Below are 14,295 nucleotides of genomic sequence, written 5' to 3' on the forward strand. Positions count from 1 at the left end.
TAGTGGGGGAAAGGCAACAATTTGTCATTAAAAAATATAGTGGTTTTTAGATTTCTTATTTTTACATATTTCACTGCTTTTCACAGTTCCTTGAGCTGTTTTCTATTTTCAAATTCTCTGAACTGCTGTCATATAACAGGCCTGGTTGCAAGGACAGGAGACTTGATGTGTAATCAGAAACCCAAAGTAGTCAAAGTGCCTGTCCTTCTGCAAGTAGAAGGTTGCTTCCTGCTCATTACACTCGGCTTTAAGTGTCTTCTCATTTTAGGTTTTAAATGGTGATGAATAAAGTCCCCATAGAAAGCCTGACCCACCTAACACAGACAAAGGTGTGTGTATGTGAGGAGAATCAAGAGACACACGAGGCTGCTAGCACACTGCATTTTCTGAAATGCATAATTGTATTAATACAGACACAGACTGAGCAAAAGGAGTTCCCATAAATAGCAGACAAATGAAAGTTAGGACTTTTCAAGCTTTCATCAACAGTGATCCATTATTTACTTATTGCTAAGTTATTTACCCAAAGTGACTATATCCCTGATACAAAAGTGTGCCTAGAGAAGGAGCAGGGATATTCTAGCACCACGTCAAGGGGAGGTCCGTGTAGAGAAAAGTATTTCACTGAGAAGATTTCTGAGCTACATTTAATCTCAGTTCTTTCTTTGTCTGCATCATTTACTACTTCTTTCCTCCTTCCAACATTTATTGCTCAGCTCTGCAATAATATTATTCCAAAGATTTTTTTTTTTTTTAATGGACAGACACAGGTTGTGTGAAAGTGCTTCTCTAATTTACTTTGCTAAAAGTCACAGCCATTGTACATTGTACCTCATTGTACCTCAAGCACAGCGACCTCCTGCCCGTTCCGGCACAACATTTTTTGTCTACAACATTTACTGCTTCTTTCTTCCTTCCAATATTTATTGTTCAGCTCTGCAGTAATATTCTGCCAAAGATTTTGTTTTTTTGAATGGACAGACATAAGGCTGTATGAAAGTGCTTCTCTAATTCACTTTGTGTGAGTTGCTGAAAGTCACAGCCACTGTACCTCAAGCACAGCGACCTCCTGCCCGTTCCGGAGCAGGCGGAAGGTCAGGGGATGCTTCGAATCCAGCCCCAGGATGACCTCACAGCCTCGGAGTGGGATGGAAACAATGTGTGTCTTCAGGTCTGTCCTGTCCTTGTGGAAAATGAGCTTATTGTCCTTCACTCTGCACCAGCGCTCGCGCCAGCGGTTATTAGAGAGCACGTTGAGATATCCTGCAATAAAATGAAATGTGAGATATTTTACTCCTCACTTTTTCTGAAAAGGGAGAAAAAAAAAACCTCACTTCTCAGTGTAATGCTAGCCTTTAAGTAACTTGTTCCTCTTCTAATAGAAAGTCCAGATGGATCTTAGGAAGACAAGTAAATGACCCTGCCCCGCTTCTTTTAATGAAAACTTTCACTGTGCCAATAACCAAGAAAAAGCATATAAATATGTGATCCAAATGGCTGTTCTGTGTCAGTGCCTGCAGCAGCTGCATGTGTAGGAACACACAGGTCCCCAGGACTTCAGTAAGAATGGGAGAGGGACACTGATGAAAAGAGTAACATACACAGCCAATGTGCTCACTCCGCCTCTCTGTGGGTAATGACTTCGGTAACTGTGTCTGACCAACATTTCTGGGAAAATCACAGCTCATATTATGTAAGTATGTATTGAGCTACCTTGTGTAACTTCCAAAAGCTGTGTTTAAATGACCTAGGAAGTGTTGATGCTCTATGTTCTAATTACATTTTGAAAGAAGAATGCACATCTGGATTGCAGCACTTGCAAACCAGAACTTAAAAGATTGTTACCTTTGCAAATAGAAATAAAATTCATGTTGATTTAAAATTCAGGAAGTAATTATGATACAGTATCCTTACATATTAAAATGTCATTAAAAATTTTCTTTTAAAACCACCCAGTTTTCTTACCATGCTCTATATCAATATAGTGGTATATTGATATAGAGCATGGTAAGAATATAGGCAGAGTTTTGTGGTTTTCCTTCTCTGTGCCATAGCAACAATCATTCCAGACTCAAACACTACAATCAAAGCAATGCCCTTTTTTCCTGCCTTAGTAGAGTTTGGAAATAGGGGGAAAAAAAAAAACCCACCAAACAAAAACCTTTTACTTTTGCTTCCACATTACAAATGGTACATGAATTCAGCATGTTGCTGCTTCCAAACAGGCTAGGAGGGAAATAAATGATATCTTGCAAAAGCCAGAAGTGAGGTTAAAAAGCTGTCTTCTATCTCAGACATGATTTTCATTTAATCCTGTTGGAGAGCTCTATCTTTGGTTTTCATTAAAACTATGACTTATTCATTTTTCTAGCTTGTCCTTCCAACATTATGGTTCCAATGTCAAAGTGTGATCCAACAGGATATAGCAGATCAGGATTGTGCACATCTTGGAAGGTGCTATAAAAAATGAGGATGTGCTTAATCCTCTGGTTTTGGCTCCTTGTGATAATCACACTCTTCAGCTCTCCTCCCTCCTCCTGTAACAAAACCCTGTATCACTGTGCATTACATTACAATCCCTAGAAATGAAAAAAAACCTTCCCGTGCAAGCCAGATACAGCTTGTTTTGGAGTGAGAGTCCTTTTTTTTAGACAGTTTTTCCCCTCTGCTCCCAGGGCACCTCTCAGGAAAGCTCTTGCAAAACTTCCTGCTTCAGAATTGAACTACATAGGATCCCACATCTCTGCTTAAACCTTCACAAGCTGACCTGACCAAAATGCCTTGAGTGTGTTCCCGTTTGGGGCAGGAGCACGTCAGCTTGGTGCAGGCACTCCAGGAGCAGTGGTGGTGAAGGCAAGAGCTTTGCCAGGACTGCAAGTGCAGGTGGGTTTTAGTTTCTACGCTAGCTGGGTGACACCTGCAGCCCTGTTGGGATTTTCCCTTTCTTCATGGGAGGTAGAGCCTTCTAAAGTGTAAAAACCTTCAACTATGGAGCAGCCTCCCAGAGGGCACTGAACTGAGCCAAACTGCTGGTGGTGAGAAACTCCTTCTGGCCAAGACTTCCTGCAAAGACCAAAGGCTAGACTTTTATATATTTTCCTTAAAAATCTGCAAGTGGTGTTGAGTAGAGCCAAATAGTAATGGCTGAATCTGTATTTATGTCCATATCCAAACTAATGATAGAAATACGAGGAATTAGATTGCACAGCAGTGGTTAACTTCTCACATAGTGCAGAATAATCAATGGAGTATGAGAGCCTGGAAGTTTGAGCCCTTATGGAGGCCAGATGCTCTGGACAATGCATCTGGCTGGACACAGCTTTCCTCAGCTGCTCTTTTGGTCAATAAATCACATCTGTACTTAGCTGATGTATAGACACATATACATGCACTTATTCAATCAAAGTTTGCTGATGTGAATGATGCCCAAAGTGTGGTTTGAAAGCTACCTGTAATCGATGGAGTTCTCTCTGGTGGTCCATGGACCTGCTGCCACCACCTTGGGCAGGCATCTAACACACTTCATGCCCCAATCAGTTCTGCCAGCTGCTCCCTAATCACAGACTTCTGGGTTTCCCTAAGTTTTTCTACTCAATTAAAGGGTAAAATCCAAACTCAGAATCTGGTGCAACTGCTTCAAAGCTTTCCAAGGAAATTTGTCTTTTGAAGGAATTGGGTGAAGGGTGAGTTCAATCTTATTCATGTGTAAATGTTACCTAATACTGGAGCACCAAAAGATAAACTGGAGAATGCAAGTACACTGTATTGTTATAAAACAGCAGAGCTGTGAGGACATCAGCTAAGTGCATTGCACAATGTCTTAAATTGTGAGCAAATCTTAACAGTTATAATACAAAACACACAATATTTTCTGCATGCCATTTTATACACTTCCTTGTGTACTACAGCTGTCATATGGAATGGGCAAAATTAAGAGTTAAAATAGCTTACTAGAAATTTGTTACTTCATTTTGTCCAATATGTACCACTTTAGGAACCCATAATTAAACTCAAATCATTTTGGTTGAGGCCAGTTGACTGCTGTCTGCTATTCCATAAAACCTTAACCACAATCTACTATAAAAGACCTGATCACTTTCCAAGAACCTTCTTCTACTTTGTAGCCTCATTTTATTTCATAGTTCAGCCTATATTCATTTTATAACCATCTGTTTGAGAACAGCACTTGTTTCTTTATGCTTCTTTTTCACAATTTCTTCCTCCTCTTCCTCACTTCTGCAAAGAGCAGTGATACCTCAGCCTGTGTTACTGTTTTATTTTAAAAGTCAAATTATTTCAGTCTCTCTGCAAATGACAAACTCCTGATTACTCCTCTTGCAGTCTGGGTACATCCTTCCAATGCTGGGGAAGAATTATTGCAGTAAAAGTAAATTTTAGAGAAATTCCTAAGCTAGAATGCTATAAAATTTTAATAGCAACGTGCATTTAAGACTCAAGGAAAAAAAAACACTTACCACATGTTGGAACATCTTCTTCAGCTGATGAGGTCTGTTCATCTGTTGATGGCTTTTTCTTTCCTAAACCAATGATCTTTGTTATTTTTTTCCCTGTTACTTTAGTCACAGTGCCCTTGGCTTCCGTTTTCGAACTTTTTTTCCTCTTCACTATTAAGAAAGCAGAAGTGTGTATTTAGTAGTGTGTGTACACCAACCAAGAGAGAGAACCTGAATAAAAACAGAAGTTCAGACAAAAAAATCCTATGCAAGACATAAGGAAGAGCAAAGACGAACAATTGCACCAAAGTTGCAGATTTCAATGAGACAAACACTATATTGCCCAGTAACTTCTGTGTTATAAAAATCATGGCATTCTGAAGGACAATACAAACAAAAATCAATCTTCCAACTTTATTTAATCTAATCAAGCTTCAGGTCTCTTTCCACAGCAGTCATCATCTAACTTAGGAGTATGACTGAAGTACCTGTATATACATTTAGCTCATATACACAGCAATAAAAATCCAGTCAGACACTTCGTCAGTGTTATCTTCAATGTTCCTAAACATTTTTCTCAAAATATTTCAATAATTAGGTACACAAAAACGACAGAATATGCTTGCTTAGCAAAATGACTTCTGTGAACAATTAGATTAAGAGATCTTATCACAATGGACATTTTAGAAAGACAAGACTTATGAATTAACTGATAAGAAATTAGTGGGATCAGTATGAATATTCAATAGCTATAGTTGGCCATTTATGTGACCATTGGAAAGAAAAAGCTGTGCTGAAAAGAGGTATTTTGCTAACATCCAGTCTATGCTTCCACTAACTTCATTTGATAATAGGAATATTACCACTCTGAGAACTGAAGCAGGTTCAGCTGCTGGATGCAATATGGCAAGGACTATGGATATGGTGTTTAGAAGTGCCTACCTGATTTAAATCCTTTTTTTTTTTTTTTAAAGAAGAGTTTCTAAGACTAAACAGATTCAGAAAAAGACCAAGATTTTCTTTGCAAAAACAGAACAAACAAAATAAGCTTCAAAAACTGCATTCAGTGGCATAAACTGGATTCTGGCAACAGAGCAAAAGTCTCTCCTAACTGACAGGGCAGCAAAAATTCCATCAACTTGCCCTGATATGTGACTTTAATGAACAATTAATTTTAAATAGTTACTAATTGAGCTGCTCTATCTTTATCCCCAACATATCAATTCCTTTTGCATTAGGGAACACTTAGTGGTTATGGACTTGCACAAACTGAGGGAAAAATTGGACAAAATGTTCACATGAGAAATGAGTGTATGAACTGATGGGCTGGGAAGAAGAATGCATGGCAAATAGAGAAGCAGTTTGGGACTCACCATGGGATAATTTATCATTTAGTTTAATTGTTAGCAATCATGGAACATTATTTAGAAATTGTATCTGTGGCCAAGACTGTACAAATCTGCCAGTGCTGAGGGAGAAAGGCAGCTCTGCAAGTGCTGCCCCCCAGCCCACCCCAACACATCCAGGTCTAATTATCTGTTTCAAGGGAAGGGTGCTCACAACTGTGCTCTCTAAACATGCATGATGCTCCTTTGTTGGAGGGAGGAAGGTCACCCTTCCCATCAGGTCATGAACCCTTTTCTGGGGTGTTGCAGACATCTTTTTATGAAAATCTTTTCTTAGGATTTTTTTCCTTCTGAGAAGCTGAGAGGCCTCAGAGACAAAATGTAAACACTGGTTATCTGCTGCTGTGGAATGCAACAGGTGGATTTTTGATTGGCCCATCTTGGATGTTTATAATTAATGCCCAATCAAGGCCGAGCTATCTCAGACAGAGTCCGAGACAGCTGGCTTTTGTTATCATTCTTTTTGGCTTTTCTATTGTTAGCTTAGCTAGCCTTCTGAGATGAAGCTTTTCCTTCTATTCTTTAGTATAGTTATAATGTAATATGTATATAATAAAATAATAAATCAAGCCTTCTGAAACATGGAGTCAACATTCTCGCCTCTCCCCTCATCCAAGAACCGCTGTAACCACTGTCGCACTGGGGGGCACAGCACCTGCCCTCACACAGGTTTCCATCCCACACAAGAGCAGCCAAAAGCTGACTGTGGCTATTGAGGGGTACATGAAAAGCACTGAAAAAAGCCAGAGACAGAAAATCTCATTTCTCTGAGACAGAAGCCAAAAGGAATCATTCCCACAAGCATGAACAGACAGTGGAATAAGCCCATTCTAGTGTTTGTTTTCCTGTCCTGTCTTCCCTTCACATTGCTGACTTTTTTTTTTTTCCCTGAAGAACTGAGAGGCAGCAGAAATAAGGCCTTGATGACTTAATCTTTTTGAGTCTAAAGAATATACTAATTGCCCAATTGCCAGTGATTTTTTTCACAAAAGCCTTTTATTCTCACTTCCTTCCCCACAGCAAAGCAAGCAGCTGGTTTGGAGCAGAGCAGAGGCTGGTGGCTGGGGCCAGCTGGAGATGATCATTCACTGAAGCCTCCCTTCCCATCTACTCCCTTAAACACTTCCTATCCATTTTAAAAAGGCATGGCATAACTTCACCAAGCACACTCCAGTCTTCTTGCAGTCATTAATGCCCCTAATTTCTCCTACTATGTATTGAAAGTCAATTTTCAAAAGCCACTGGCATTTTAAATGACCCTCCTTGAGGCACCTAAGCTGGGTTGCTTTCCCAGCTGCATCACCACACCTTCTGCAGGGTACCTGGGCCACCTGGTGTTTCTGGACATCGTGACCAACACAGGTTTTGGGTCACAGATGATTCTCCATAGGTTTCAGAGTTTTATGAAAGCTTAATAGAAGATTTTAAAATGTGAAAAAAAAAAAAGGAAAAATGTACCATGACTTTCAGGAAACCAGAAACCATGACATTGTCCCATACTGTTCAGAGATCTGTATGGCCAGGAAATGCTGGAAAATGAGCCAGGCAGGAGATAAGGGACAAGATCAAAAGGTGAGACAGTGCTGGCACCAAGGCCAGTATTGACATTGTGCTCTCTGCAGCTCAAGTTACCTTCACTAACAGCAGCAGGAAAATGCTTTATCTAACAGAAAGTGAAGGAAGGCACAGAATTTCTTCTGCTTTGTAGAGGAGGGAAGGGGATGGGGAATAGAGCATAAGGGTTGAGTGTATTAGAAATAACTTCGCCAGAACTCCCTCTGGACTTGGGGTTTACCTTTGTTGGTTTATAAGGCTACAGAAAATGCATGGCTCCAAAGTAGCATATGCAAAATTATAGATATGTACTCAAAAGCTCACTAATATTGCATGACTATATATGTTTTTATATAAATAATAATATGTAACATCATAGTTTATATATGAAGGCATCTGTGCACACACACACATATATTAAAAAAAATTATATCTATATATATATAAATATGCATGGTTCTCTCCTTCTAGTATTTAATGATTGCTTTTTTGCTTAGAAACTTTACACCACTACTTATATTGTCACTATACAGTTACTAAAAAACCTGTTATTTGCCTACAGTGGTCACCCAAGCTCTGAAAACCAGTACTTTTGAACACAGAAAAGGCCAAATCAAAATTTCTATATTCAGTTTCCTTATACTAATTATATTGATTTTACCTGCCCAATAACATCAAATGTTGCTGCCAAAATTGAAGGAATCCTTCTTGACATAGCTCAGCTTTCAAATTAAACTGAATCCTAATAAAACCATTCAAAAACTTTACTTTTTTGCAAAGATAAAAGTGAGGTATTCCCCTTTCTCTCAGCACACATCACTTACACCAGACATACCTTGCTCTTTACCATTGCACACAGTAGTGATGCCATTCTCCACAGCACCTTCCCCGTCTGAGCTTGGCCTCTCAAATGACAGCTTCTGCAGGGGCAAAGAGATCAGCTGACATACAATGTTTGCACCTTCATAAAAATCAAATGTCATTAATTCCTTCAAAAATAGACTCACTATGAAATAAAACACACTTTCAAGCTCTCATCCACTTGGAAGAGAATTAGGAGATAGTAAAAACTTCAGTTTTAGAGCCTTTAGAAAATCACAGAAACAATAAAACAGTATATATTTGAAAGTGTATTAAAAATCAGTGAAATATTCATAATTCACCATATGTATTTCTAGGCTCTAAATGCTGCAATAAAGAATTACATGTATGAGCTATGAGTAGAGTAAAAGCATTTTTAAAGTATCTTTAAAAATGTTTCACACATGGATTTGCAATTATAACTTATTGGAAAATAGTGCATTCCTACAAGGTCCTCCAGTACTTTAAATATGTGCAAGAAAGGCTTTTAAAATAAATTTTTAGCACCGATTATTCTGTAAAGGTTATGCATGAAGTCTGGGTTCAAGTAGACAGAGCTTATAACAGCACAGTTTTGATGATCACATTACTCAGAAGTGGGGAAGCCATGAAGCAGATGTGCAGATCATCACAAAAAAGAATGGATGACCAGATAAACTGCACCTTTTCATGGCATGTATTTTAGAAAAAAAACCATATTTTTTAACACTTTAAGCTGCTTTGTCAATACTGTGCAGATGTGTGCAAACATACAAAGACAACAGCTTCTGGCTGTCCTGGAAAAGTTCTCAGGACCAAAGCAACAACACTACACAGGCAGTGAGGCACTTCCACCACAGGGGTGGCACTTGCCATCAGGAACCGCGTGATGAAGCCTCTGTCAGGGGGATTTTTAAGCAGGGACTGCAGAGAGATTGGCTCACCTGGATGCCTCAATGGAGCAGGGGCTTAAACTGGTGCTGGTAATGCACCAATCATTCCCTGTAAAGCTGCTCACTTCCCTAATTCCTGCTCTCACACCCTGCTGAGTCAAGGCAGTGCAGTAGCCAAGTACCACGTGTGAGTGGCCAAGTTTCTCTACTGAAACATGAATGCTTGGAGGAGTCTGCCAAAACAGTGAGCTCAGCATGCCCAGGGAGCTCTTCAAGGACTCAAATCCCCAAAATAAGAGACTTTCCCTTAAAAACCTGGTATAATCTTCATCTGTTCTTCCTCAAGAGTGACACCCCTGCTTGCTGTCTGCATTTGTTGGAGACCATCTCTGCATCTCAGCACGTGTACCAGACCCATTAATCTGCACCCTGCTGTGGCTGAGGAGAAGCTGGACCCAAGCCAGGCTGCTCCTTGCTCATGGCCAAACCAACTGACATGGCAGAAACCTCAGCTCTGCAGGATGTGTGCACATATCCAAACAGACCAACACAGGCTCTGTGTGCCTGAAACAGCAACACAAGGCAGCAAGGATTTACATCCAGTGTCTCTTTGAGTAATCACAGGAAATTTTGCATTCTTAATTTTGATAACTTTACCTTTTCCAGCTCCACTTTGTGTACTGGAGAACTAGACAATGGCCCATCAGAGTCTACAGCTCCCGTGCAGTTGCTGCACACATCTTTTATAACCTTAGGAGACAAGGCAAAACTTATTAATGATTGATAAAATACAAATCAGAGAGATTAGAAATGATATACGGATGTGAAAGGAGGTGGGAAGGAGAACCACACAGACATTTACTAGGCTGGCAGGTGTCAGGCAGGCTGACACCACGACAACTTCTCCATGCTCCCTCCCTAAGTCATCTCATATATGACCTGAAGGAGACATGAAGTCTAGAGGTGGAAGGTTTCAGTTTCTAAGCAGACTAAGCTCCAAGGCTCTCCTAAGTGAAGAAACCAATAGCACTGCTGATTTCCATGAGCTAATTCTGCTATATGAACTCAGCTGACACCACCAAACTAATTTCATTACAATGATGAGAAAATGGAATCCAAGGTACCTCAAGCCAATAGACAAGAGTTTTATATAACACACTTCACAGATGCTCTTTTTTTTGCTATCAGAAAACTAATGAAGTGCTGATAAACTTAGGGTTAATATTGCACAGTGGTATTTTGAGGCATTTTTGTATTAGATTTGCACATTAACTCAAGAGTTAAAGGTCAAAGTCATTGTAAATATGTTTGTAGCAAATGGAAATGGCACTTTCTGTTCTAAAAAGTTAAAGAAAAAATCTTGAAGTGGGAATTTGCTGATATTTTGATGGAATTTGAAGAACTTAAAAACCTCAAATTACATAAATGTAAAAATACACAATGATAAAGATGCTTGATGATTCCCCATGGCCATAGCTAAGGGTTTTATCTCTTGTGAAGTTATCTCCAGCCCATTATCATCCTGAAACTGCTTGTGCTGATGAGAACAGGCTCTCAATCCAAGCTCATGCTGAGTTTTAAACTGAACAATTTTGATGAGGAAACTACTAAAAAGCAAAGGATGGCACCAAACAGTCCTTCCCCAGCACTTAAGCTCCCTTTAAGGGTGAAGCAAAATCAAATGATTATAGGCTTACAAAGACCCTTATGCTAACTCAGGAGCACATCATAAATTACAAGCATTATACACCATAAAGAAAGGAAGAGCACCAAAACCCCATTTTACAGAGGAGGAACCCAGGAACAAAAGAATGATGTCAATGACACACAAAAAAACCTAAGCAGAGCTGGGAGATGAACCTACATTTTTATTTCTGAGCTAAAATGTCAAAACACTTCAGCATCCTTTCCTGACTGTCTGACCTACCCTACATTTTGTTCCAGAAACAAGATCAGCATTTCATGGCACTTGGTGTCCTTTGTAACACAAAATGTAGATGTATCTGCAGCAGAGCACCTCAGAGTTAAGGAAAGCCCTGAACTCCCCAAAATCAGAGGATTTTTTCATGCGTCTGGTTTTTTTTAATCAATCACTGGTGCTCAGTATGGTGTCAATACACTGTCGTTTTCTTCCTAGGGAAATGTGACTGTACAGTTTCTGGGAAGATTCATTTCTGTCTCCTGCATGACCCTGATTCAATGGCTTATGTTTTCAGCATCTGCTCACACCACACAGTTAGTTAATTTTGGCAAAGGCAGATTGTAATGGGAGTTACAGACAGAACAGAGGGAAATGATTTGGCAGCACTAACTCAATAGTATGTGCTAAGTCATGCACTCAAGTAAATCCGGTTCTTATCATACCCCACATATTTAAGGAGAAGCTGAAGTGCTTAATTGGGCTGTAATTAAATTTTGATTTAAAAAAATGACACATTGTCAAAAGGGAGTTGGTGGCAGGATCTAAAGTAAATGCATACTCAAGGGTCCAACACTTCATTTGGGTTCTAAAGGTTCACTGGCAAAGACTTGCTCATCACCTTCTATGTGCACCATAATTGTGTTTAATGCACAGCACAAAATTCATTCTCCTCCACCTTACCAGGATGAAATGCCTTTAATATATTATGGTTGCCTGGATGCACTCTCTGTTAATTAGGTTTGCAGATAGCTGCCATTAAAAATCTGGTTTTCACATGCATATAGCTTCAGCTCAAAATTTGAAGGATAAAACATTCCACCAGTATTGCCAACTTGCATAATTTCAATCATAAGGCTCAAAAGTTTTTGTCAGGTTTTTCTATGTTCCATCTTCTGGAGCCATATGAAAACAAAAGATTACTATTTTCATTAAAAAGTAATTGTGAGTGAGAGTGAGGAATGAGTGAGTGAGTTCAGCAAATTTTTATCCACTGCAACTAAATGCCTAAAAATAAGAATAAATGTATCTCAGTAGCTCCAAAAACAGAAAGGGAAAAAAAAAAAAACCGAATCCCCAAAAGTGTAATTTTTAATAAAATGGCATCATGTGGAAGGGTGCACTGAGAATACCTTATAATGGCAAATATTCCATTATTAGCTTAAGTTTTCTCACACATTAGGGAAAGGAAATAACTCCCTTTTTTTCACCACAAATGACTTTGTACATTGCATGTACACACACACAGTGCGATCTGCCAGGAAAATCAAACTGAATCATAAACAGACTATCTATTCAAATATTTAAAATCTATGAGCAAATGTAATCAGAAAACTGAAGATACTGTATTTCTTTGGACAGCCTCAAAACCAAATGCATTTAAAATAATATTCTGTTATTCCATAGCAAGAATCTGAAGTACCACAATTACCATTACAATATTACAATTAGCAGACCTGGAAAAAGCTTCTGCAACCTGAACTGTATTATTATTCCTTATTTATAGAATTATAGAATCATTTAGTTGGAAAAGACCCCTAAGACAGAGTCCAACTGTTAATCCATCAGTGCCAAATGCACCACTAAACCATGTCCCTAAGTGCCACATGTACACAGTATTCTAAATATCTCCAGGGACTGACTCCACCACTTTCCTTGGCAGCCTGCTCCTTTCAGTGAAGAAATTTTTCCTAATATCCAAACTAAACCTGCTCTGGTGAGACTTGAGATCATTTTCTCTTTTCCTGTCACGTTACCTGGAAGAAGAGACTGATCCCCACCTGGCTACAGCTGCAGAGAACACAAAGGTCTCCCCTGAACCTCCTTTTCTCCAGGTCAAACAGCCCTAGCTGCATTAGCTGCTCCTAATCAGACTTGGGCTTCAGACCTTGAATCCCCAGGTGGATCAGGATATAAGTCAGAGTACAGCATTGAGTGCAGTGACATAAGGCATAGAGGAGAAATATTTGTAGGTAGGAAGCTGGAAAGATTCCCCGCCCTGAGCCATGGGTGAAGTCAGTGGAATTTCTGCCACTGGTGTGTCTGGAATATTTTTTTCTTTAAAACTATCCTACTACAGAAGCACTAATATTTACTATAAAAAAGTTCATATCTGCATACACCTACACATTTCTACAATTCTTGTATCTTATTTTAAAAGACACACCAGGACTAGAGGCAAAATACTTGCCTGACATTTATTCTACATGTGAAATCAGAAAAAGTAAATTAGATTCTTCTGGCTACTTTAAAGTTCCAAGCTCCAGATAAAAAAGCAGTGGCTCTGTAGTAAAACCAGAAAGCCAGCTGCTTGTCAGCCAGCCCCTGCCACACAGAAACCAAACAAATTCTGAGTAAAAGTACATTTGTAGATAGTTCCTTATGGCTGATCCCTTTGGGACCTGTTAAGGAATAAGACTCAAAGTTGTCCTGTGCTTAGGAGCCTGCAGATGTCACTCCTGATGGATACCATGGATGAGCTCAAGCTACAGCCTCCCTACCACAGGGATGTGATTACAGCATTTGTATCATCCTGTGCTCTCAGGGAACTCCCATGAGAAGCTCACACTTTTAATATGATCGACTTCAAGACAGAAAGCTCACAGCCTGACTGCATATTTGCTTTACTTTATGTAATCGGACCAGAAACCCAGCCAGCCAACCACCCACCCACTTGTCCTCCTCTGCCCACATGTTTCACAAATACTGGAATTGCTGGGAAAGGGATGGGCTGTGTCCCTTGGCTCTGCCCCTTAACTCTGGAAATAGGAATGTGGCAAAGCTGAAATCTGCTTAAGTACAACACAGCACAGGGAAAGGGTTTGGCTCCAGCTGTAAGTCAGTATTTCCCATTCCTGAAACACTCCTTTTTCACTGCTGGAAGAGTACTGACTTTCTGGGACTCTCAGTCATTTTGGCATGACTAAATCCTCATTTTCTCCTTCTTGTGGACTGTTTCATATGTTAATGTCAATACCCTCCTCCTTAGGAGAGCAGCAGAACTCCTGTTAGTGTTTTGCAGAGAAGAAATGCCCCGAGGAGTTCACATAGAGGAAAATCTTAGGCAGGAAAGGCAGAAATTATTCCCCTCACAGGGAATAACATGCTTTAAGTATCAAAAAGAAACCCCCTTTACCCTCTGTATTGGAAAATATTATTCTCAGGTATCCCTTAGCCTGGAAAGCTTAATCTTTCTGCCTTACTGCCATTTGTCTGAGCAAAGTGAGGAT

General features: G+C 39.6%; 1 protein-coding gene across 2 annotated transcripts in view; it reads right to left on the minus strand.

Annotated features, from left to right (window-relative positions):
• The window catches only part of AFAP1 (actin filament associated protein 1), a 110,881-nt gene that overhangs the window by 15,886 nt on the left and 80,700 nt on the right, over positions 1-14,295 (minus strand). For both annotated transcript variants that reach the window (XM_054295525.1, XM_054295524.1), the window contains exons 7-10: positions 9,805-9,897; positions 8,250-8,334; positions 4,476-4,625; positions 1,052-1,263 (exon numbers count right to left, since the gene is read on the minus strand). In XM_054295525.1, coding sequence (XP_054151500.1) covers positions 1,052-1,263; positions 4,476-4,625; positions 8,250-8,334; positions 9,805-9,897 — 540 coding nt within the window. The remainder of the gene's footprint in view (positions 1-1,051; positions 1,264-4,475; positions 4,626-8,249; positions 8,335-9,804; positions 9,898-14,295) is intronic.

Source organism: Melozone crissalis, unplaced genomic scaffold, assembly GCF_028551555.1.
Source record: "Melozone crissalis strain CALT ecotype California unplaced genomic scaffold, PUWL_Pcris_2 ptg000006l_1, whole genome shotgun sequence".
Lineage (NCBI taxonomy): Eukaryota > Metazoa > Chordata > Aves > Passeriformes > Passerellidae > Melozone > Melozone crissalis.